Source organism: Ischnura elegans, chromosome 9 (assembly GCF_921293095.1).
Source record: "Ischnura elegans chromosome 9, ioIscEleg1.1, whole genome shotgun sequence".
NCBI classification, from domain to species: Eukaryota; Metazoa; Arthropoda; class Insecta; order Odonata; family Coenagrionidae; genus Ischnura; species Ischnura elegans.
This window is the reverse complement of record NC_060254.1, coordinates 73318066-73337040: the sequence shown is the minus strand read 5'-3', so window position 1 is coordinate 73337040 and position 18975 is coordinate 73318066. Positions and strand designations below refer to the sequence as shown.

The 18975-nt window shown below is 37.9% G+C and overlaps 2 protein-coding genes across 5 annotated transcripts in view; both read left to right on the top strand.

Annotated features, from left to right (window-relative positions):
* Window positions 1-4385, top strand: part of LOC124165067 — a 231315-nt gene extending 226930 nt beyond the window's left edge. For 2 of the 3 annotated variants that reach the window (XM_046542322.1, XM_046542321.1), the window contains exons 13-15: window positions 139-286; window positions 1094-1177; window positions 1999-4385. In XM_046542322.1, coding sequence (XP_046398278.1) covers window positions 139-286; window positions 1094-1177; window positions 1999-2145 — 379 coding nt within the window. In that variant the 3' untranslated portion in view covers window positions 2146-4385. The remainder of the gene's footprint in view (window positions 1-138; window positions 287-1093; window positions 1178-1998) is intronic. The other variant, XM_046542323.1, reaches the window with a different exon arrangement.
* Window positions 4386-5424: 1039 nt separating this feature from the next.
* Window positions 5425-18975, top strand: part of LOC124165444 — a 30156-nt gene continuing 16605 nt past the window's right edge. Inside the window, exons 1-2 of one of the 2 annotated variants that reach the window (XM_046542873.1) lie at window positions 5425-5510; window positions 10858-11297. In XM_046542873.1, the coding sequence (XP_046398829.1) occupies window positions 10977-11297 (321 nt within the window). In that variant the 5' untranslated portion in view covers window positions 5425-5510; window positions 10858-10976. Of the gene's footprint in view, window positions 5511-10711; window positions 11298-18975 lie in introns of those variants that run through there. The other variant, XM_046542872.1, reaches the window with a different exon arrangement.

Here is an 18975-nt window from a genome sequence, read left to right as displayed (position 1 = left end):
ACTTCAGATGTGTTATTATCAGCTATAATGAGTGTTCAAATTTTATAGCAATTTTATGATATTTTTTCTGAACCTTTTACCAAGGACTTTTGGTATGCTCATTACAAATCAGTCTTTATTAATGAATTTTTTTTGCAGGCAGCGTGGTCTGGCATGGTTCGATCCTCAAAGTGTTGCATGGGCAGGTCAGCGACTCAGTCCATTAGAAGCTGCAGCTATGGAAAAGTGCCTGTGCTTGTTATTTGTTATTACGTGCAACACTAGGGCAGTTGCTGCTATGACCATGGTGAGTTAATCTTAAATTCTGATATCACGTGTCAAAAGTATGATGGTGAATTATCCCTTATCCTTTTCACTTCACCTTCTCCATTCTCCTGTATTCATTGCATAATATCAGATTATGGATGTTCTCGGATCAGGGAATTGCGGATTTGGGTTACTCAACTGTACTTGAATTTATTTGTGCCAATGGCATCATGTAAGCATTAGATGCTTGATACTCCTTATCTCATCGTACATATCTTGTTGTAGCCCACCATCAAATCCCAACAATCGGATACTACGCCCATGACACTATCCTTTCCTCTCTCGGGATTTCGAAGATAACTAACCGCTGTGTCTTATCTGATCTGATTTTCCTGCAGAAAATCTTCAATATTCCCTCTTGACAGGCAAAATTCTCCCTCTTTTCTGTTTTCATGTTCCTCCTCACCCCTTATGTAATAACTCTCTGCTTCACATTCTGCAATTCCGTCTTTCCATCCCTCAATGCTCTCTTTTCCCTTGTTTAACTTCCTGGCTTCAAAATATCCTTCGCTGGACCTCTTTTCCTCTATCACTATTTTCAGATCCTCCCTGAAATGCCATCTGGACAATTCACCTCTGTCGAACTCATAACCACCCTTCTTATGTTTAAACATTTTGTTTTCTGTTTGTTATTAATTTATTGTGTTATCTCTAAGCTGTTCTTTATTGAGTACAGCCAATGTAAAAGCTTATCTGTCATTTTTGGTGAGGAAATAAATAAGTAAATATGTTAAGAAATAAATGTTTGCAAATTAAATCCTAAGAAAATGTAACTTTTACCTTGTAGGCAGCGCATTATGTTGGCCTTGAGTGTGAAGTGGTGCTGTGTGTGCAAAGGCTACCAGAAGATTGTGTCATTGGAAATGATAGGGTACGTTTACATATTCATTGTTTTATTCTTATTATTATTCTTAAGCTGCATGGGGGCCTGTTGGGTGGTATTAGCTTGTAATCAAAAGACCCTGGACTTCCCCTGTGTTAGCAAAAGTAAGCCAAACCCCAAAAAAGCAAGCTCGTTATACCCTCTCCCCTAGGAGTGCTTGAAAGTCCCATTACAGCTATAATACTCCTTCACCAAATATTTCAATGGTATACAGGCAACCCCGGAGTTGCGTAAGGGATACATTCCAACTGAGTCAGAGTTTACAACTTTAAAGTCATGGTCAAGTCGAGTTCAAAGTGAATTAAGTGGGAATTTACATAAGTTGATAATTCTGGCCAGACAATGCTACAGAGATTTTGATTAATGCAAGGTGGCAGTGGACGTGCTTTTTGGAATACCGGTTCCAGGCCTACCTCATAAGTGAGTAATGTAGCAAACTGTAGCTTAATGGATTGAGTATAGCCACTTCTATTGCTATCGCTTTTACTGAGTTGATATTTGAATTGGGTTGGAGGTTTACAATCTTAAGGTATAATAGTAGAAAAATTAATGGAAAAAATATATTGTCATTTGATATTTTCTCAGCCAGCAGGTAAATGATGGAACATTTTACTTTGCGAATGCAAATAGATTCGCATTCACATTTGCGGTTGTAACTTATGCTAATACAAATGTATTGAAATCGAGAGTTAATCAACTTGGGGAATGACTGTATGGCTACCATATAGTATAGTGCAGTATTGCATAAGTCATTTAATATATGTTGATGGTTTTTTGTGTCCTTCATGCATGGTTACTTTCTTCTGCAGCTGTCTGCTCAAGCAATCAAGGACTACAATCGTGCCCGCATGTACCTACTTGACCTGGCGTCTAGAGAAGGCATTCCTGTTTTTGCAGAAATCTCTGAGGCTGTGGAGTGTGCTGCATCAAAGTGTCAGAGTCTACAGTTGCGGTAGCAGTCTTTTGTTTCATCAGTAACCCATCCAATTTTGAGGCTGTTATTGGTCCTATATATATGCATAGGTGAATATACCACCTGTTGGTTCATGGTTTCAGGCATTTTTGTCTAATATGCATGGCGTCCAACTCTTGTGTACACAAGAAATCTTAATTCTGACTCCATAGCGAAAACAGGATGGATTTTCTAGTATACTTGGATGACAGTCTATACTTGAGAAGTAGTTTTGTAAATATTTGTATACATTTATGGTGTCACACGTGCACAATAATTGTTAATTCTAAAAATATCAGGTTTTAATGGAATACCTTGCTGCTGACCTTGTTTTACCAATGCAAGGATTAAGTGGGATATAGTATTTCTCCAAATGGTGCTTCATTGCAGCCCTGCAATCCTCAATGGAAAGGTGCTTCAGTCAGTTTTTACTGTCAGTTTTTCCAATGTTTCAATCTACATCCACTTTAAATATGGTTGTGCTCATTAAACTTAGCCATCAAAATACTAATCAGTATCTATTTACCTGACTGTCATGAATAATGAATGCATGATAAGTGTTGGTTCATTAAGAAAATATCGAACTTGAATGGTAATTTCAGTGGCATAAATTATTTTCCTTCCCCCATCTCTATTAATAAAATTAGCCATCTGTGAAAGAGGTGCATATTTCTCAGCTTTTGAGTTGACGAGTTTTAAATCTAATTGATTGGGTCATGGTATTCATCCCATTAATTAGTGACCTAACTTTGCTAAGACTTTGCAAGTAGCTACAGAGAGACTGATTTTATTTTAGGGTGCTAAGTCTTGAAATGTGTTTTTTTTTAATTGTGATTAATTGAACTAAATCAAGTAAAGTGTGTTAATTAATGGTCGTGTTTTGAAATTTTGTCATATCAAGTGATTTGAACATGTTTGACTTCGTCATGTGCAGCTCAGGTCATTAGTGGAGCATTTTAGGAATATCATAGTGATTTCTGCAGCTTTTACAGAATATTTAGTGAAGGGCAGTCTACTTTACAACTTATACATCACTTCACAGTTGTTTTTATTGTGTGAAAGTTCTTAGCTGGTTTTAACTTGGGCAACTAATACTGTAAAAATTTGAAGTTACATTGTGACTCCATAGGCAGCACCTTTACAGAAGAACCTGTCTTGTTTGACTGGACTACATTGAATGTGAAGGAACCAGCATTATTAGAAATGAGTTTTATGTGAGTGTGCTGTATGGATGTTTTTTTACCCAGAACAGTTTGCAGTGAAGTTTAAACAAGACTGGAAGTTTCATCATGTTTAAAAGTGTCTTTACATAGTATTCATAAAAGGGTACAAAGAAGATTACTCAATACTATCTCATATTTTGTTATTATTGAATATTAACTCTTGTGGTTCCTTGGATGAAGATATTTTACGTTGTGAATAAGTTTTTATGTGCTATGGATAAGGTCCTGCGTATATTTATACCCATATTCATTCTACATCACTTGTTTTTTCACGTATATGATCACTAATTCATTCCCTATACTAATACCCATCCCCTGGATATTATGATTGTTTGAAAATGTTGTTTTAGTTGTTAAACTTTAACTAGTCTGGTTAATTACCATTTTTATTTTCCATTTGGATTAATAATTAATAATTTTTATAAATAATATTTAACTACCTACTGCAAATATTATTTTCTAACATCACTATTATTCTTATTTTGAAGAAATGTCAATAACTTTGTGAAAGCAACATCAATGTCAATCTCTACAAATTAAAAAGAAAGTGCTTTTGGCATCTTTATTTTTCTAAAAATTTGGGCAGCTATTTGTTTTTAATCATTATTTTATTCATATTTTATGTGAAGAAATCATGAATATATTTTCCAGATTTGTTATGACTTTGAAAGTCCTAATATTATTATATACCTCTTTTATTTTTAGCTAAATCTTGTTTTGTAGAAATATTTTGATTATTATTCACTGGAGAAAATGAGTAACATGTCTAAATAATTTATGTGCTAAACAAACTATGTGTTATTATGTGAATATATGTAATTATTTGTTCTACATAGATGAAAATCACCCATATTTAACGAGATGAGAAATGTGTCGAAGGAGAAAAACGTACGAGACCAGCTTTTCAAATGCTGGATTGTTGTTGTTCATAGACTGACTAATTGTTTCACAAATGCCTTATATGTTTTCATTTAACAGATATTTTCATCATTCTGTCATTAAAAGATATAAGTTTCTTTGAGTTAATTCTATTTTTTCTGGCTCCTGTGTTATCTTTTTATTATTTATTTTGGTATTTGATTCTTGGTTACCTTTTAAATTGCTGACTATTCATGTGCATTATCACCGTATCCAGTGACATGTTTGAAATGAGTCATAGTGTCGAGGAATTGAAAGTGGCTGTTTTATTATCAGTATTTTTGGACCAGTAACAGTAATCTTAAACATGAGACATTTAGATTTTCAAATTTTATCACTTTATCTTTGCTGATGACGATGATAATGATAAAAAGGTAAAGGTGATTATCTAATCTCTCTTTTTTCACTATCGTCATCATCAGACAAAGATAATAATGTCTTGAATTTTAGCAATTGTATCCATGCCAAAGCTTTCATATTATTGTATGAAGTTACGTGTAACTATAGCAGCTACAGCTGAACTCATTTGCTTCAACTAGAATCTTGTCCTAAACTAGCTACAGTGCAACCTCGATATAACGACACCCCACGGTGCACTTATAAACACTCGCTATAGCGAATTGTCGCTTTACCGGAGGTGGAGCAAATAATAGCCAATATACCTGTTGCGAACAGATATACAGGAACAGGAGTGGTGCGGCGACAGATAAACATCTATCCGATAAACGTAAGCATAAATCCAGATGAAAGGCGATGTTTTTTTGCATCACTAAATTTCCTTACACAAATAACGACTAACTATTCAAACAATTTATAAGCGCCGCACTGAATAAAAATCATGCAAAGCATTGTTTTGTCAATCATTATATTTATTGAACGACAGTTTACCACATAAATTTGAGACTGAGCACTCCATTAACTTCATTTTTAACAGATCGCTAGCAGTTACAGAGGTTAAGGAGTCTTGATGAAAGTTTTCCGGCGGTGAAACCCTCGCTATGGCGAGAGCCAACGCCGAAAGGGTCTCGTAAAAACGAATTTTTTAACACGCTTATTATAGGGTCAATTGATGGTGCATCGGCTATCTCTCGTTATAGCGGGGGTGTCGCTATAGCCCGTACTCGCTTTAACGAGGTTCCACTGTACATACTGCAGACCAACCCTTTGTTATATGCTGTAGCATACATTTTTAAGGCTATCATTCTACATTCTGACTGCTGATTCTCAGGTATGAGTTTTTATGCAACTTTATGCAAATAACTTTAAATGGGATAGCTTCAGGGTAAGCTAACTCAATTCTATCTCATATTTTGTTATTATTGAATATTTATTATATTTAAAGTTTATTTTTATGAGTTGAGGAAATTATTAGATAATCTTGTGTTCTCATGCCCTCGTCACTGATTTTATTTATCATAGCCTTCCATTAAGAGCAAACTAATGCTAAATATGCTAATAATTAAGGCTAATGCTGATGCAGGATTTCTCTCCACCCTTCCTTACCTATCCTTCCCTCATGGTGCAGATGACCTAAGCTGTCGGTCGCCTCCTCCAAATACCATAGCATACCAGGAAGCTTCAGGATGTAGGAGTAGTAGAGGCACAGAGTAGGGATATACAGAGAGGACAAAACGGCTGAAGGCGGTAATCAGCTCATTGCGCATTTCACCATGTTCTAAATAAGGAAACGTGGCTTGAGTTGTTGTTTGGATGCTATCGTTGCTATCATTCGCGCTTGGCGTGGAGTGTTGTCGCACAATTTTTTTTTATTCCTCCACTTTTCAATGCTTTCACGTAGTGTGCTAGTGTTTTAAAGAAACGTGGAAAATGAAGGAAGAGGAAAATAAAACGAGAAGAAAAGGTTTTGCTTGGTGTTCAGTCATTAACTGCAGAAACAATGCGGGCATGACGGAAGCAAAGTTGAGTTTCTTCAGTTTCCCTAAAGACCCTGTGAGGTAAGTAATTTCATATTTTTTCTGAGTTACATTGCTGATCGAAGAAACTAAACTTATATTCGAGTATTATTTTGCATGCGAAATGAAATTGTCGAAAAAGTTTAATAAGAACTTGTGGTGTTGGCGCAGGTCCAAGGAATGGGTGATTCGATGTCGTCGGTCGGATTTAGAAAACAAGACTGTCAGTTATTTACATAATAACTGCCGGATTTGTGCGTGCGATTTGGCGTTCCTTGCTCTACCCTTATTAGTAAAGAAATAATTAGGCTACTTTGAATTTTAAACCCTCTTTTTTCGGTGGATGGTAAGTCGTTAGCACTATTTGGTTTGAATTTACCGCATAATTTTACTTATTTTTAATATGGCCGCGTGCGCATTTTTCATTACAGAGAAATCTATTGTACAGCCACCTAATGTCCCCTCTGTATATATCTACTCTGTGGTAGAGGTCTGAAATGGGATGTCGTTGCCTTAGCAGTATGAAAATCTAAGACCTATGTTCGGAAAATCGTAGAGTTTCTCTTCCTCATAAGGAAATCTTTCTTTTCCATAGAAACAGCAAAGCATTGTTTCCCCAGTAGTGAGCCCCGCCACCCTAATAATGGCATTGGGATTCCCTATCCTCTCCCTTCCATCCATATCCTCTCCGGGAGACGTCGTCGGGTTCTCATCACGGTGGTGCCTCCTATCCTTTTTCTTTCCACTGTCCTTCCCCTAACGAGGTGTGTGGATGAAGATGTCACGGACTTAACGACCCGGCCCTTGGGAAAGTAACCCCACAAGCCCACCCTGAGTCCTCATTTCACTTGGTATTCAAAGCCTGGTGTGAAAACTCAGGAATAGGTTAGAGGCAGTGGCGTAACTAGGAATATGCTTTGGGGGGGGATGACGACCCCCCCCCCCCAGGCAAGGTTCGGGAAATTTTTTTAAAAATGACATGCCTGGAAATACATTTTACAGCATTTTGGCACTTAAAATTTAACTTTAAGCAGATGCAATTATTGTATGTCAAAACTAGACAATGGTTTTAAATACTTTTTTTATTTCTCTGAGGCTTTGGGGGGGGATCTATCTCCTCATCCCCCCCCCCATAGTTACGACACTGGTTAGAGGAGTGTATGGAAAAGAACCTCTGGTGTTCCCACTCGGGCTCGTAGCCACGGGTTTTGAGGGTATTAGCCCCCACACCTTCACCAAAACTTTTTCCCGGCAACTACCTATGCAGTATGTATATCCGCTTAGGTAATACCACTAGCCCAAAGTCACCTATCCTCTGACACACCCTTTTTTGATATTATTGCATTTCATGCATCTGCCAATAACCAACAATGAATTTAACTTTCAGCTCTAAGCAAACAAAATACATACATACATGGTTGTTGTGTGCTAATTAGCAAAAAAATATCAGTATAAGCAACCCTCACACCACCCAAGCTTTGTCCGAGGCAAATTTCTGCCCCATGCCTTGAGAGAGCCAGTTTCACTACGTGCGATTGCTAGTGGGAGTCTAGTGGCATAGCCACTGGGGGGTTTTTATTGGTTATAGCCCCTACCTTGAGCCTTTTAAAAGAGGTGCCAAAAATGAGTAAGATGACCTCAATGAAAAAAAGTACTTTACTTCAATCAAGGAGGTTGTATATATCTGGAAGGGTGCACCACTGGTTACGAGCCTGGAGCAAAGTGTGGCCGGAATGGGGGTGCTTGTGTAGGGCAAACCACGCCCACTTTGATCATAACATTGACAATCCCATTAGGGTCAATGCTTTCTATTTGGTGAAATTTGTGGCCATAACTCATTAATACATTAAAATAACCCATGGAACGCACAATGTAAACCTTTCTTTCTTACTTTATTGGTAGGCTTCGAAAGTTATGACTCAAACATTTTTTTCTAGGGAAAAATTATAATCAATCACTGCGGTTACGTTCTTCAACCAGCTCAGCTGAAAATAAAATTTACGAGAGTAAACTAGTCTTTATCCTGCACTTACGCTGGTATTTAATTTTATTATAGCTAGCGGAAATCTAACAGGTACAGTAATAAAGTATATTTTCAAGAATATTCCTACTAGTAAAGTGGCTAACGGACAGTGTTTATACATTAATAGAAGTATCGCAAATGATGAGAAAAATCCAATAACAATCACAGGCGAAATACTAGTGATTGCAGTAGCATTTTTCACACATTGTACTGCATTGCCTCTCTTTCTCTCTCCCCATCCCACATCCCTTGTGTCGCAGGTCTCACCACCTCCTGCGACGCTGCTCGAAACATTCCAAATGGGCTAGTACTTCGCAAAGATATTTGGAAATGGTCATAGAAGAGGGTAAATATTTTTTGAGGGGTTGACCCAGAATGAATAAAAGGCTTAACTATGGTTTTTGCTGTCACTCTTTATTTTCGATTAATATTTCTTAACTTGGAAGGCTTCGAACATGAAAAGTGTTTTGTATACTGAAAACTGTGATATAGGGTTTAGGTTCAACCAGAGAAAAAAGAGGAACAGAATATGGATCATAGATAAATAAATACCGAGTGGTTTTGAGGATAGATTGGGTGTTGCTATAACATTCGTGAGACATCTTCTCACCCTATTAGTGTGGCAGGCCGATATATATGCTCTTATGTAGTCCATTATTTAATTTGCTATAACTTATTCTATTTCAATAACTTATTTCAATAAACGTAAAAATATTTTGTCAATATTAACCAGTTTAACCTCATCAATTAAAAAAAAAAACATATGGATATGTAATAAAATAGCTTTTTATTGTTTTTTTTTGTAGTAGCTACATTTTATTGAAATACCTTCCGCATTCCTCGCCAGTACCCCAGGAAGAAGGATAGCACTAAGAGGGCTAAGTATAAACATACTTCAACTGGTAGATTACGTGCAATACACAAATAGGCTCATTATTTATTCCACAAGCCATAGTTATTTAGGCTTGGTTTCCGTAAGTGTTTGTTCCAAAAATCCACCTGATTTTTAAAACAACAATTGAACTTAAGGCTGTGGCAGTAGTGGTTAATATTTTCCGACTTATGAGCAATTTTCAGACCCGAGACCGTGATATCAGTCCAGAGAGAAGACGTAGTTGAGATTAAGTCAGAGGGTAAGGGCTCCCTGGTAAAGCTGCCTCCTCAAATGTATTTTGGGCTGTCCTCATATGAGGAAAAAAAGAGAGAATTCCCTTGGGAGGGCCTACGGCATAGGTGGCTTAAGCCCCATAGGCCATTAATGGCCAATTGGCATACCCAGCGAGGGGCAGGAGGGGGCAGCTGCCCCCCCTAGAAGCAAAAATTGCAAATGTTTTCAAGGAAAATATTTTTTTTCAAGCATATAATTTTAAAAACTTATAGAGAGCTTGATTTCATTCACCTTTTCCATGCTTAAATCTTACCTGCAACTTGAACAACCATGGCTGCCCCCCCCCCCACTAGTTTTGATCCTAGGTACGCCCTTGCCCTAAGCTACTCTGGATGATATACTCGCCTCCCTCCCCCTACGTTACCTCAGCCTCCTGGCAACATTCGATCTGCCTTGTTGAAGACACACGTCAGCTGCGGTGGTATCTCAAATAATCCACGTATAAATGAAATTGCATAACGTACAGCTATTTGTAAATACTACTAAAACTAATACATAGTGTTTGTAAGTTTCACAGGGCTGATACTGCTCATGATAATATTAATTGCCTTACTTTCATTTTGTTAACAAAAAAAGTTACCCTAACATACATCTCAATTGGTTAATTCAGCCCAAATTAAATAGTATTACTTATTTTAGCATTTCTATAACTAGTATTTGCTACTTTAAGAATTAGCCACTGTACCATGGCAGAAGAGATGGCAACTCAACGTGAACACTTGGACACAGACTATTAACTCTGGGCTATGGCTTGGCCCACCGCTAGACTTCCACCCTCCTCGACAGGTCTGATGACATTGTTGCACAAGATACTCTTCGCACACGGCAAGATGATTATAGGTGCATGCGAGCCACCCAGGGAGCCCAATCATGGCTACTGTTGTGACTGATGACCGATAAAGAAAAGATAAAATTCACGCATCAATCACCATTTAGTACCATTATACTTTACCCTCGTCGTAGTGATTTTAAAGCCCCCTTCGGCAGTAACATAGGGTACGTACAATCCCTATGCTTTTGAAGAATGTGAATCTAACCCACATAAAAGAAATTAGAATCTTTAACATAACAATCGTGCAAGCAAAGGGGAATGTTGACTCTTACACACGTATTAATTTTTTCCTCAAGAATGACATACCCAATAAGCTAGTTTCATTTTTTAGAACACAGTGATTTCTAATTTTTCCTCATTCACGAGAATAAAAACATGGTTATTTAATGCATCACAATTATTAACCAGTCTAAAAATTATTTTCAGTTTTCAAATTTATCTAAAAATCAACAAATCCATAATCGACAAGACCGCCATTTTCGAATTCATTTACGATCCTCATTTGTTGTTGAGCAGCGGTGGTGACAAGTTTGAAATGCACAGTTCAAAATTTGTTGTGTTTTATAGGCACAATTCATCAGTCTAAGAAATGATAATTTTTATTCAACAAGTATTTATTCTACTCATATGTTTCCTCAGTAAGGAAAATCCGCCAGCTGAGGAAGAGGTTATTGAAGAGGTTGAAGAAGAAAACGCACCTGAAGACGACGAAGGAGGTGAAGAAGGTTAAGTGGAAAGTTAATGACAAACTCAGCGGAATGATTCTTCTATTCCACAATTTATGCATTGTGGGACGCATTGTATATCACGTTATATGTGATAAATTATTTGGTGAAAAATTTTACATGAATGATATTTATGTACAGTTGGAACCTCGTGATTACAAACACAAAAGCTATGTACTATCTAAACGCTGTGTGCAAGAACTTAAAAATATACCTCTGCCAAAAACAGGAGATATAGTTTGTAGATTTGACGGGGAAGCTGGGTTGAAGTTCTTCCCTCCAGTCTATGTTCAGAGATATAATGCCGTTAAAGAAATATTATCATCTGAAACGTGGCGTGGAAAGTTGAAAAAAGTGAGTATAATTGTTTCTATAATTTCGGTGAATTCATGTATTCCTATTTGATACTTGGTTTGAGCTAAGGCGAGATGCAATCACTTATAGCCCTTGTTTTCTGGCTTGCTGTAGTTACGGATGGGAAGGTATTTTTGTATGAAGATGCTTTCGACTAGTGTAGATAGATCTATTTTATTTCGTCTTCAATGACGTGCGCATGAGAATTCAATGTTTTTTCTGTCGTCGAAACAAGATCCAGCGAAGGACGTCACTAGAATTTGAAAGAAGAAAAGATGTATGAGCGTATAAAAATAAGATAATTTAGATGAAACATTTGCTTACTTCGTAACTATTGCTATTGATGAAGTGCATATGCTAATTTTTAAGATGTTGTTGTCGAATAATTGAGTTTTCTCTAAATAATGAGAATAACCTGACATTAACGAGTCACCTCACGTGAATATTTACTGCAGTCTCAAAGGTGCTCTACTTGAAGGTGGTGAACTTTAAGCTAAGAATGTATATTTCCAATGGAAAGAACATAAATTCATGATTAATATGTATGAAATTGATGAGTTACTTATTTTATTAGCTTGAGAATATCTCAATGTCGAAGCTACTGTGTAGAACTATCTTTTATGGATGGAAAGTATATTATTATACTATACTTATATAAGTTGTCAGTTTGTATAGATCTTTAAGTTTGAGCTAAGAGCTAATTAATTCAAGATTTAAGAACTATATTACCCAATGGGGTGAGTAACTGCAGGTCACCCCTGGTTAATTAAGGCAAAGTCAATTGGGTATGATAAAGTGAAAGCAGAGTTTCAGCAGTGAGGAATAGTGATTGAATTCCAGGTTGAGGTGAATTCCTCACTGGAATTTTATTAAGAGTTTTGCTTAAAAATACCTGTTTAGAGTTTTGCATGCTTATTTTTCCAACTCATTTCCAAGGATTTGATGCGCAGCATCATCAGTCCATACATTTTTTTAAAATTCTGTTGAAAACTTTATGTTTTAACTTAACCTGAATTAAAGGGTATAGGTTAATATAGTACTTTTCCTTCTTAACTCAAAAATATATGTATTGAACACCTTTGTACACAATACAATGGGAATATACACGGTGATAATGATCAGAATTCATTGTGCTAATTAGGCTCTTTTTCCACTCACGCATGTAAAATAAATGTATATAATGAAAGCGGTGAATTCTTCTTGGGTTTCCATCCGGGTGAGCTCCATCTCCATCGCTGCCGACGTTTCGATAGAATCCTTTTCTATAGTCATCAGGGCCGATGATGCCAGTAGGAAAGTGCCAGGTTTATATATCCTCGGTCGTTCGGACTTTCCTACTGGCATCATCGGCCCTGATGACTATAGAAAAGGATTCTATCGAAACGTCGGCAGCGATGGAGATGGAGCTCACCCGGATGGAAACCCGAGAAGAATTCACCGCCATCATACGCCGGGAAAAAGTGAAATCTTGCATATATAATGAAACATGGCTCTTTCCTAAAATGTAAAAATACATTAGTAGAATCTGATAAAGCATTGGAAAAATAGACTGCACTTTTCCACAATCATTTCATTACCCCACTGTTGTCAACTTTTAAGGCCTGTTTACACAGTACATACGGGTTAATGTCTAAATTTATGAATGCCAAAATGCACCGTGTAACCATCATGCGAATGCATGCACAGAAAATAGAATCTAATTTGGTTTATGCATTTGCGCATGTTCCGTTCCAGTCCACAAAAATCATTCATGCAAGCCGCAGGGTTCCCACTCAACCGTGAATAAGCTGTGAATTTAGTCTACCTGGAAAAAGCCGTGAATTTCGTCACAAAACCTTAGAAATCTCTCAAACTTGATTTTAGATGTACGATAGACAGATTAAAAGAAGAATCGATGTTTCGATCATGCTTCAAGACCGAGTCACGTGCAGATACTGTCCACTCACACGTGTATTCGAAGCGCATTATTAATTGTTCCGTGTGCCATGACTGCACATTGACCTTAAGCCTACGATTGGAAGACATTAACCCTGGCAAAAAATCAGGCACTTCTTCACTTCCCTACCACCCTGCTCTCTCCATTTTCCCACTCACACCCTTTAGCCGGACCTGAATTTTGCTAACTTTAGGTGACGTCATAAGAGATAGCGCTTTCATTGCTGCGTTTGCATTCAAGGCATCTGTTGCGTTTGATACATTTTTAGTTAACATGCGGCTGATGATTGTTGTGTGATCAATATTTCTGCTTAAAATACCTTATCTACAAACCGTGAATTTGATGACATTTATACCGTGAAAACCTGGAAAAAACCGTGAATTTTATAATGTAGTTAGAGTGGGAACCCTGAAGCAGACATAAACTCGTCCATGTTAATGTACCGTGTAAACAAGCCCTTAGATACCTAAGGGACTCCCTTGAAAATGATCCAGGAATGCTGAAGCTGGTTGAGCCTAGTAAAATCACTGTGGAAAAGTACATATAATATCTATCGTATTGAGTACAACATCAGTTGATTTCCACAAAGTGACAGCTGATACTTCTTAAGATCATAGAGATCCACTGCTGGTAAATTATCATTCACAGTGGTAGATTTTCGATTGGGAAGGTGGATTTGGACCTTAGGGCCCAGAGAGTTTTTTTTACCAATCTCTTCTCTTGTAATTCTCTTCCCTCGTTCACCATTGTATGCCCTCATTGCTTGTTCTGCCTTTAGCCCACCAAGTATGTTAATGGCCCTAGTCTTTGACTCAATGGCTAAATGATGTGTACCCGTTTCTTGCAAATTCCATGAAAATCTATTTTTATAATTTCCAAAATTTCCTTTTCCAAAAATGACCATCAGATTCTCAAGTCTTCAGTTTTTATTGGGGGAATTATTTTTCTTTCGGAGGGTTAGCATTACAGTTATTTACTGTTTTGAAGACCTTATAATTGACCATTGTCTTTAGGTGAGTATTACAGATTGAACTGAAAGATTCAAAGTGTATCATTCACCCTGAAGATGTGGGCATAATCATTATTTTAGTATTAAAGTTAGCCATATTTTACGAAAGCCAGCATACTACGGTTGATCAATCATATAAATAAAAAAGAGAGATAGATTGTAGAACAGATAAATTCAGAATGTCATTTTTTCAACGATTAATTAGAGACTATTAGTACAGCGCTAGAACTCACAGATATATTAGATGACTTGTATTGTAGCTTACTAACTTATCTATACCTTAATGCATGCATCTGAATTTTCTTAGTCTTTCTAACAGCATGTTTTGTGTGTTCTAGCTTTAGTGGTGAATCGCCTTAAAAATCAGTGGTAAAGGCATAATACATATAAATAATATAGTTACCCTTACTCATTTAAGTTTTTCCTTACAAAGAGCATAAAATTCATCAATAGAATACAAAGGTTTTTTTATTAAAAATTTTTTGAGCTCAATTTTGAATTTATACAAATTGCTGATTTTCTTAATATTTTGAGGGAGTGAATTGTGAAGTTTGGCGCCTTTGTGGTATCGACCCTCAGTATTTAGTGTGGTAGATATAGTTTTGATGTGGATATCTAGGTTTGACCTGGTATGATGCTTGTGAATGTTGTAGTTTAACTCATATAAATTCTACAATGATGAATGACTTCAGTTTTTGTATTAACAAATTCATTATTTTTATGATTTGAAAATGTATCCAATGTCACTAGCCAACCTTCAACATATTTTTCTGATTTTATCTTTTTGTAGTCGAGCACCTAACAGCTAGGACAGGTTACCTATATTACAATTCAACAGGGTACAGTGGAACCTCGGTAAAGCGAGTACGGGCTATAGCGACACTCCCGCTATAACGAGAGATATCCGATGCACCGTCAATTGACCCTATAATAAGCGTGTTAAATTCGTTTTTACGAGACCCTTTTGGTGTTGGCTCTCGCCATAGCGAGGGTTTCACCGCCGGAAGACTTTCATCGAGACTCCTTAACCTCTGTAATTGCTAGCGATCTGTTAGAAATGAAGTTATGGAGTGCTCAGTCTCCAATTTATGTGGTAAACTGTCGTTCGATAAATAAGTATTTAATTTTGGTGAAAATATTGTGGCATTAGCATTCGCGAATGCTTAATCTTCTTTTGTTCCTCGGGCGGCAGAAAGCAGTCGGCAGCATACCCGCACGTCCGTGAGTTGCGTGAATAGAAAGCATTTGATGGCAGTCACCATGGCCAAAATAACAGCAAACACGTCTAAGCGAGAAAATAAAAATAAAGGAGTAATATGAGAGTGTCGAAATTAATTTATCTTCCTATTCGCTCTGCAAAAAAAAAAAACAAAAGCACCCAAGGAATGCAGACGATGAAGAGTTATAAGGAGCTTTGTTCGGGTGGTTTTGCCCAATCAAATCTGCGGGAAGTTCTGAGAAAGGGGCTACGCCCAAGCCTAAAGCGGAGTATTTTAGGGATAGATTGCGAATCGAGAATTTTAAGAGGGCGGAAGGTTCATTATACTAATGCGAAGCACCAAAGCGTTATCTCCCCTCATAATTGCTGGTGATGCCTGCGGTGTAAACCTGAAGTCGTGGAAGAAAGGACTCCGATCATAAGTATCTTTAGAAGTATTCCCCGCGTCATATAACATAGACGAAACGGAACTTTTTCTTACATACAACTCCCCGACAAAACCCTTGCAGTATGAGGTGTTCCTTGCAATTATGCCTCTAAAGGTATGTAGTAGGGCGGATCGCAAAAATCGATTTTTTTCAAATCCATCTGGCCCAATGAAAAAAAGTTGTGGGACCGATCAAAAATAAGGCCTGAAAAATTTGAGACCTGTACGTGAACCCCTGACCCTCGCTCAAATGCAATTTAGGGGGGGAGGGTCAAAATTCGAAAAATATAATATTTAATGGTCATTTCCTATAGATTTTGCCGAGTTACTGCCCTTATAGGGCAAAAATTTCGTGCATTTTGACGTATCTGCCACCGTTTAGCCACAAAATGCCTAATATGAGTCCGCGTCCGCGAGGAAAATATTCCAACGCCCACGCAGCGTCGCGGATACCAGAGCCGCAGGCCGATCCCTTCCCCTCCACGCTCGCTTCTCCCCCTCCCACGCCTCTAATACAGCAAAATTCATCCCGCGCATGCTGCTAGGAGGTCGTTTATCTTTGATAATATAAATCAGAAGATGGTAGAAGGTAAAAAACCATGCGTAGTGAGACGACTTGTCCCTTATTTGGCGCCTCGTCGGCGTTAAACAAATCGATGTTACCAACTTTTAGAGAAGTGATGAAATATTTTTAGACCTGCGCACGCAGGAAAGGAGACTACGGTCTATGAAGACGCCTCTCGAGTGGCTATGAAGGTGTGCGAACTATGGTGACGTGCTTCTCTTCCATTATGAATGTGACAAAATGGATTTAGCGGTACCACAGGAAGTACTAAAACTTACGGAAAATCGTAATAGGCCAAAAGTAGGGTTTTTTTGCAGTTTGCAATTTTTGATACTATTTTCCCGTACAAGAATTGACGATGATGACTCAACGCTCTTCTATGATTCCCTTTTTTCCTCAGTTGTCGAGTTTATTTAGGGTTCAATCCAGCAGCCATCATCTTTCATTTCGTCAGATTGTCTCTCAAAATACTTCTTCATTGTGGGAACCTTATGCTCCTCCATGCCCTTACACGCAAAAATATCGCATAATTTAAAATGTTCCTTTAAAATTGTTTGAGTTATATACTGCAAAAAAACCCTACTTTTGGCCTATTACGATTTTCCGTAAGTTTTAGTACTTCCTGTGGTACCGCTAAATCCATTTTGTCACATTCATAATGGAAGAGAAGCACGTCACCATAGTTCGCACACCTTCATAGCCACTCGAGAGGCGTCTTCATAGACCGTAGTCTCCTTTCCTGCGTGCGCAGGTCTAAAAATATTTCATCACTTCTCTAAAAGTTGGTAATATCGATTTGTTTAACGCCGACGAGGCACCAAATAAGGGACAAGTCGTCTCACTACGCATGGTTTTTTACCTTCTACCATCTTCTGATTTATATTATCAAAGATAAACGACCTCCTAGCAGCATGCGCGGGATGAATTTTGCTGTATTAGAGGCGTGGGAGGGGGAGAAGCGAGCGTGGAGGGGAAGGGATCGGCCTGCGGCTCTGGTATCCGCGACGCTGCGTGGGCGTTGGAATATTTTCCTCGCGGACGCGGACTCATATTAGGCATTTTGTGGCTAAACGGTGGCAGATACGTCAAAATGCACGAAATTTTTGCCCTAGAAGGGCAGTAACTCGGCAAAATCTATAGGAAATGACCATTAAATATTATATTTTTCGAATTTTGACCCTCCCCCCCTAAATTGCATTTGAGCGAGGGTCAGGGGTTCACGTACAGGTCTCAAATTTTTCAGGCCTTATTTTTGATCGGTCCCACAACTTTTTTTCATTGGGCCAGATGGATTTGAAAAAAATCGATTTTTGCGATCCGCCCTAGTATGTAGTGCGCCTTAGCGATGATGTAGAATGTGCGATGCAATGATACTGAACGTGAATTGTCCGGATGGACGTATTTATTCTCCGTTGCGGATTTACAAGGGTGAACTATTCGCGTCAGTGGTCGGAGTCGTACTGGCGATCTCTTTTGTCACGTGGGTAGCCGAGCATCCCCTGGTGGCCGCTGGAAGAACTCACAGAACAACTAACTCTCGTTTGCAGTGCCGTGGTAAACTCGGTGTATCATTTCAAATACGTCGCGAGCGTAACACTCAAAAAGAAACTTTTTTTCAACAACGGCAATTTTAATCACGTCATTTTTCAAGCTTAGCAAACTTTTTACCGTAGGTGATGAAAAGAATATTACATTATCTGATAGAAAAAGTCTTCCAAGGCGGGAACGGTATACAACCTTCCACCGTTTTCGCCTGTAGAAACAAATGTAATGCGTTATTTCACTTCACTGCCGCTTAACGTACAGAAACAATAAACATACACCAATGGAAACATTTGAGGCATTAAATAACCGCGATACTGTTTTATCAGTTTATTTTTGAATTGTCAGTGGAAAATACCAAAATAATAGAATGATCACGTAAATGAACTAATTAAGTGCATAGAAAAATGGCTTCGTCGGTTGTGCATTGGCATAATGATTGACGAAACAATGCTTTCTATGATTTTTATTCAGTGCGGCGCTTATAAATTGTTTGAATAGTTAGTCGTTGTTTGAGTAAGGAAATTTAATGATGTAAAAAAAATCGCCTTTCGTCTGGATTTATGCTTACGTTTATCGGATAGATGTTTATCTGTCGCCGCACCACTCCTGCCCCTGTATATCTGTTCGCAACAGGTATATTGTCTATTATTTGCTCCACCTCCGGTAAAGCGACAATTCGATATAGCGAGTGTTTATTAGTGTACCGTGGGGTGTCGTTATATCGAGGTTGCACTGTAGTTTCCTTCATCCAAGAAAACGAAAGGCATTGATTGTGATTCGTTACCCACCATCAGTGTATTCATAATTTACAAATTATGGTTTTAGAAATTCCTAGTTTAGACGAATGTTAATGGTCAATTTTAACCTCGTTTGGCGCCCATGCGATGCTACTCTATGTGATGTCACAGGGACCTAGATGTTATATGAGTAGTAAGGATTTTTACATCGTCTGAGATCACCAATGCATGCATGAGGCA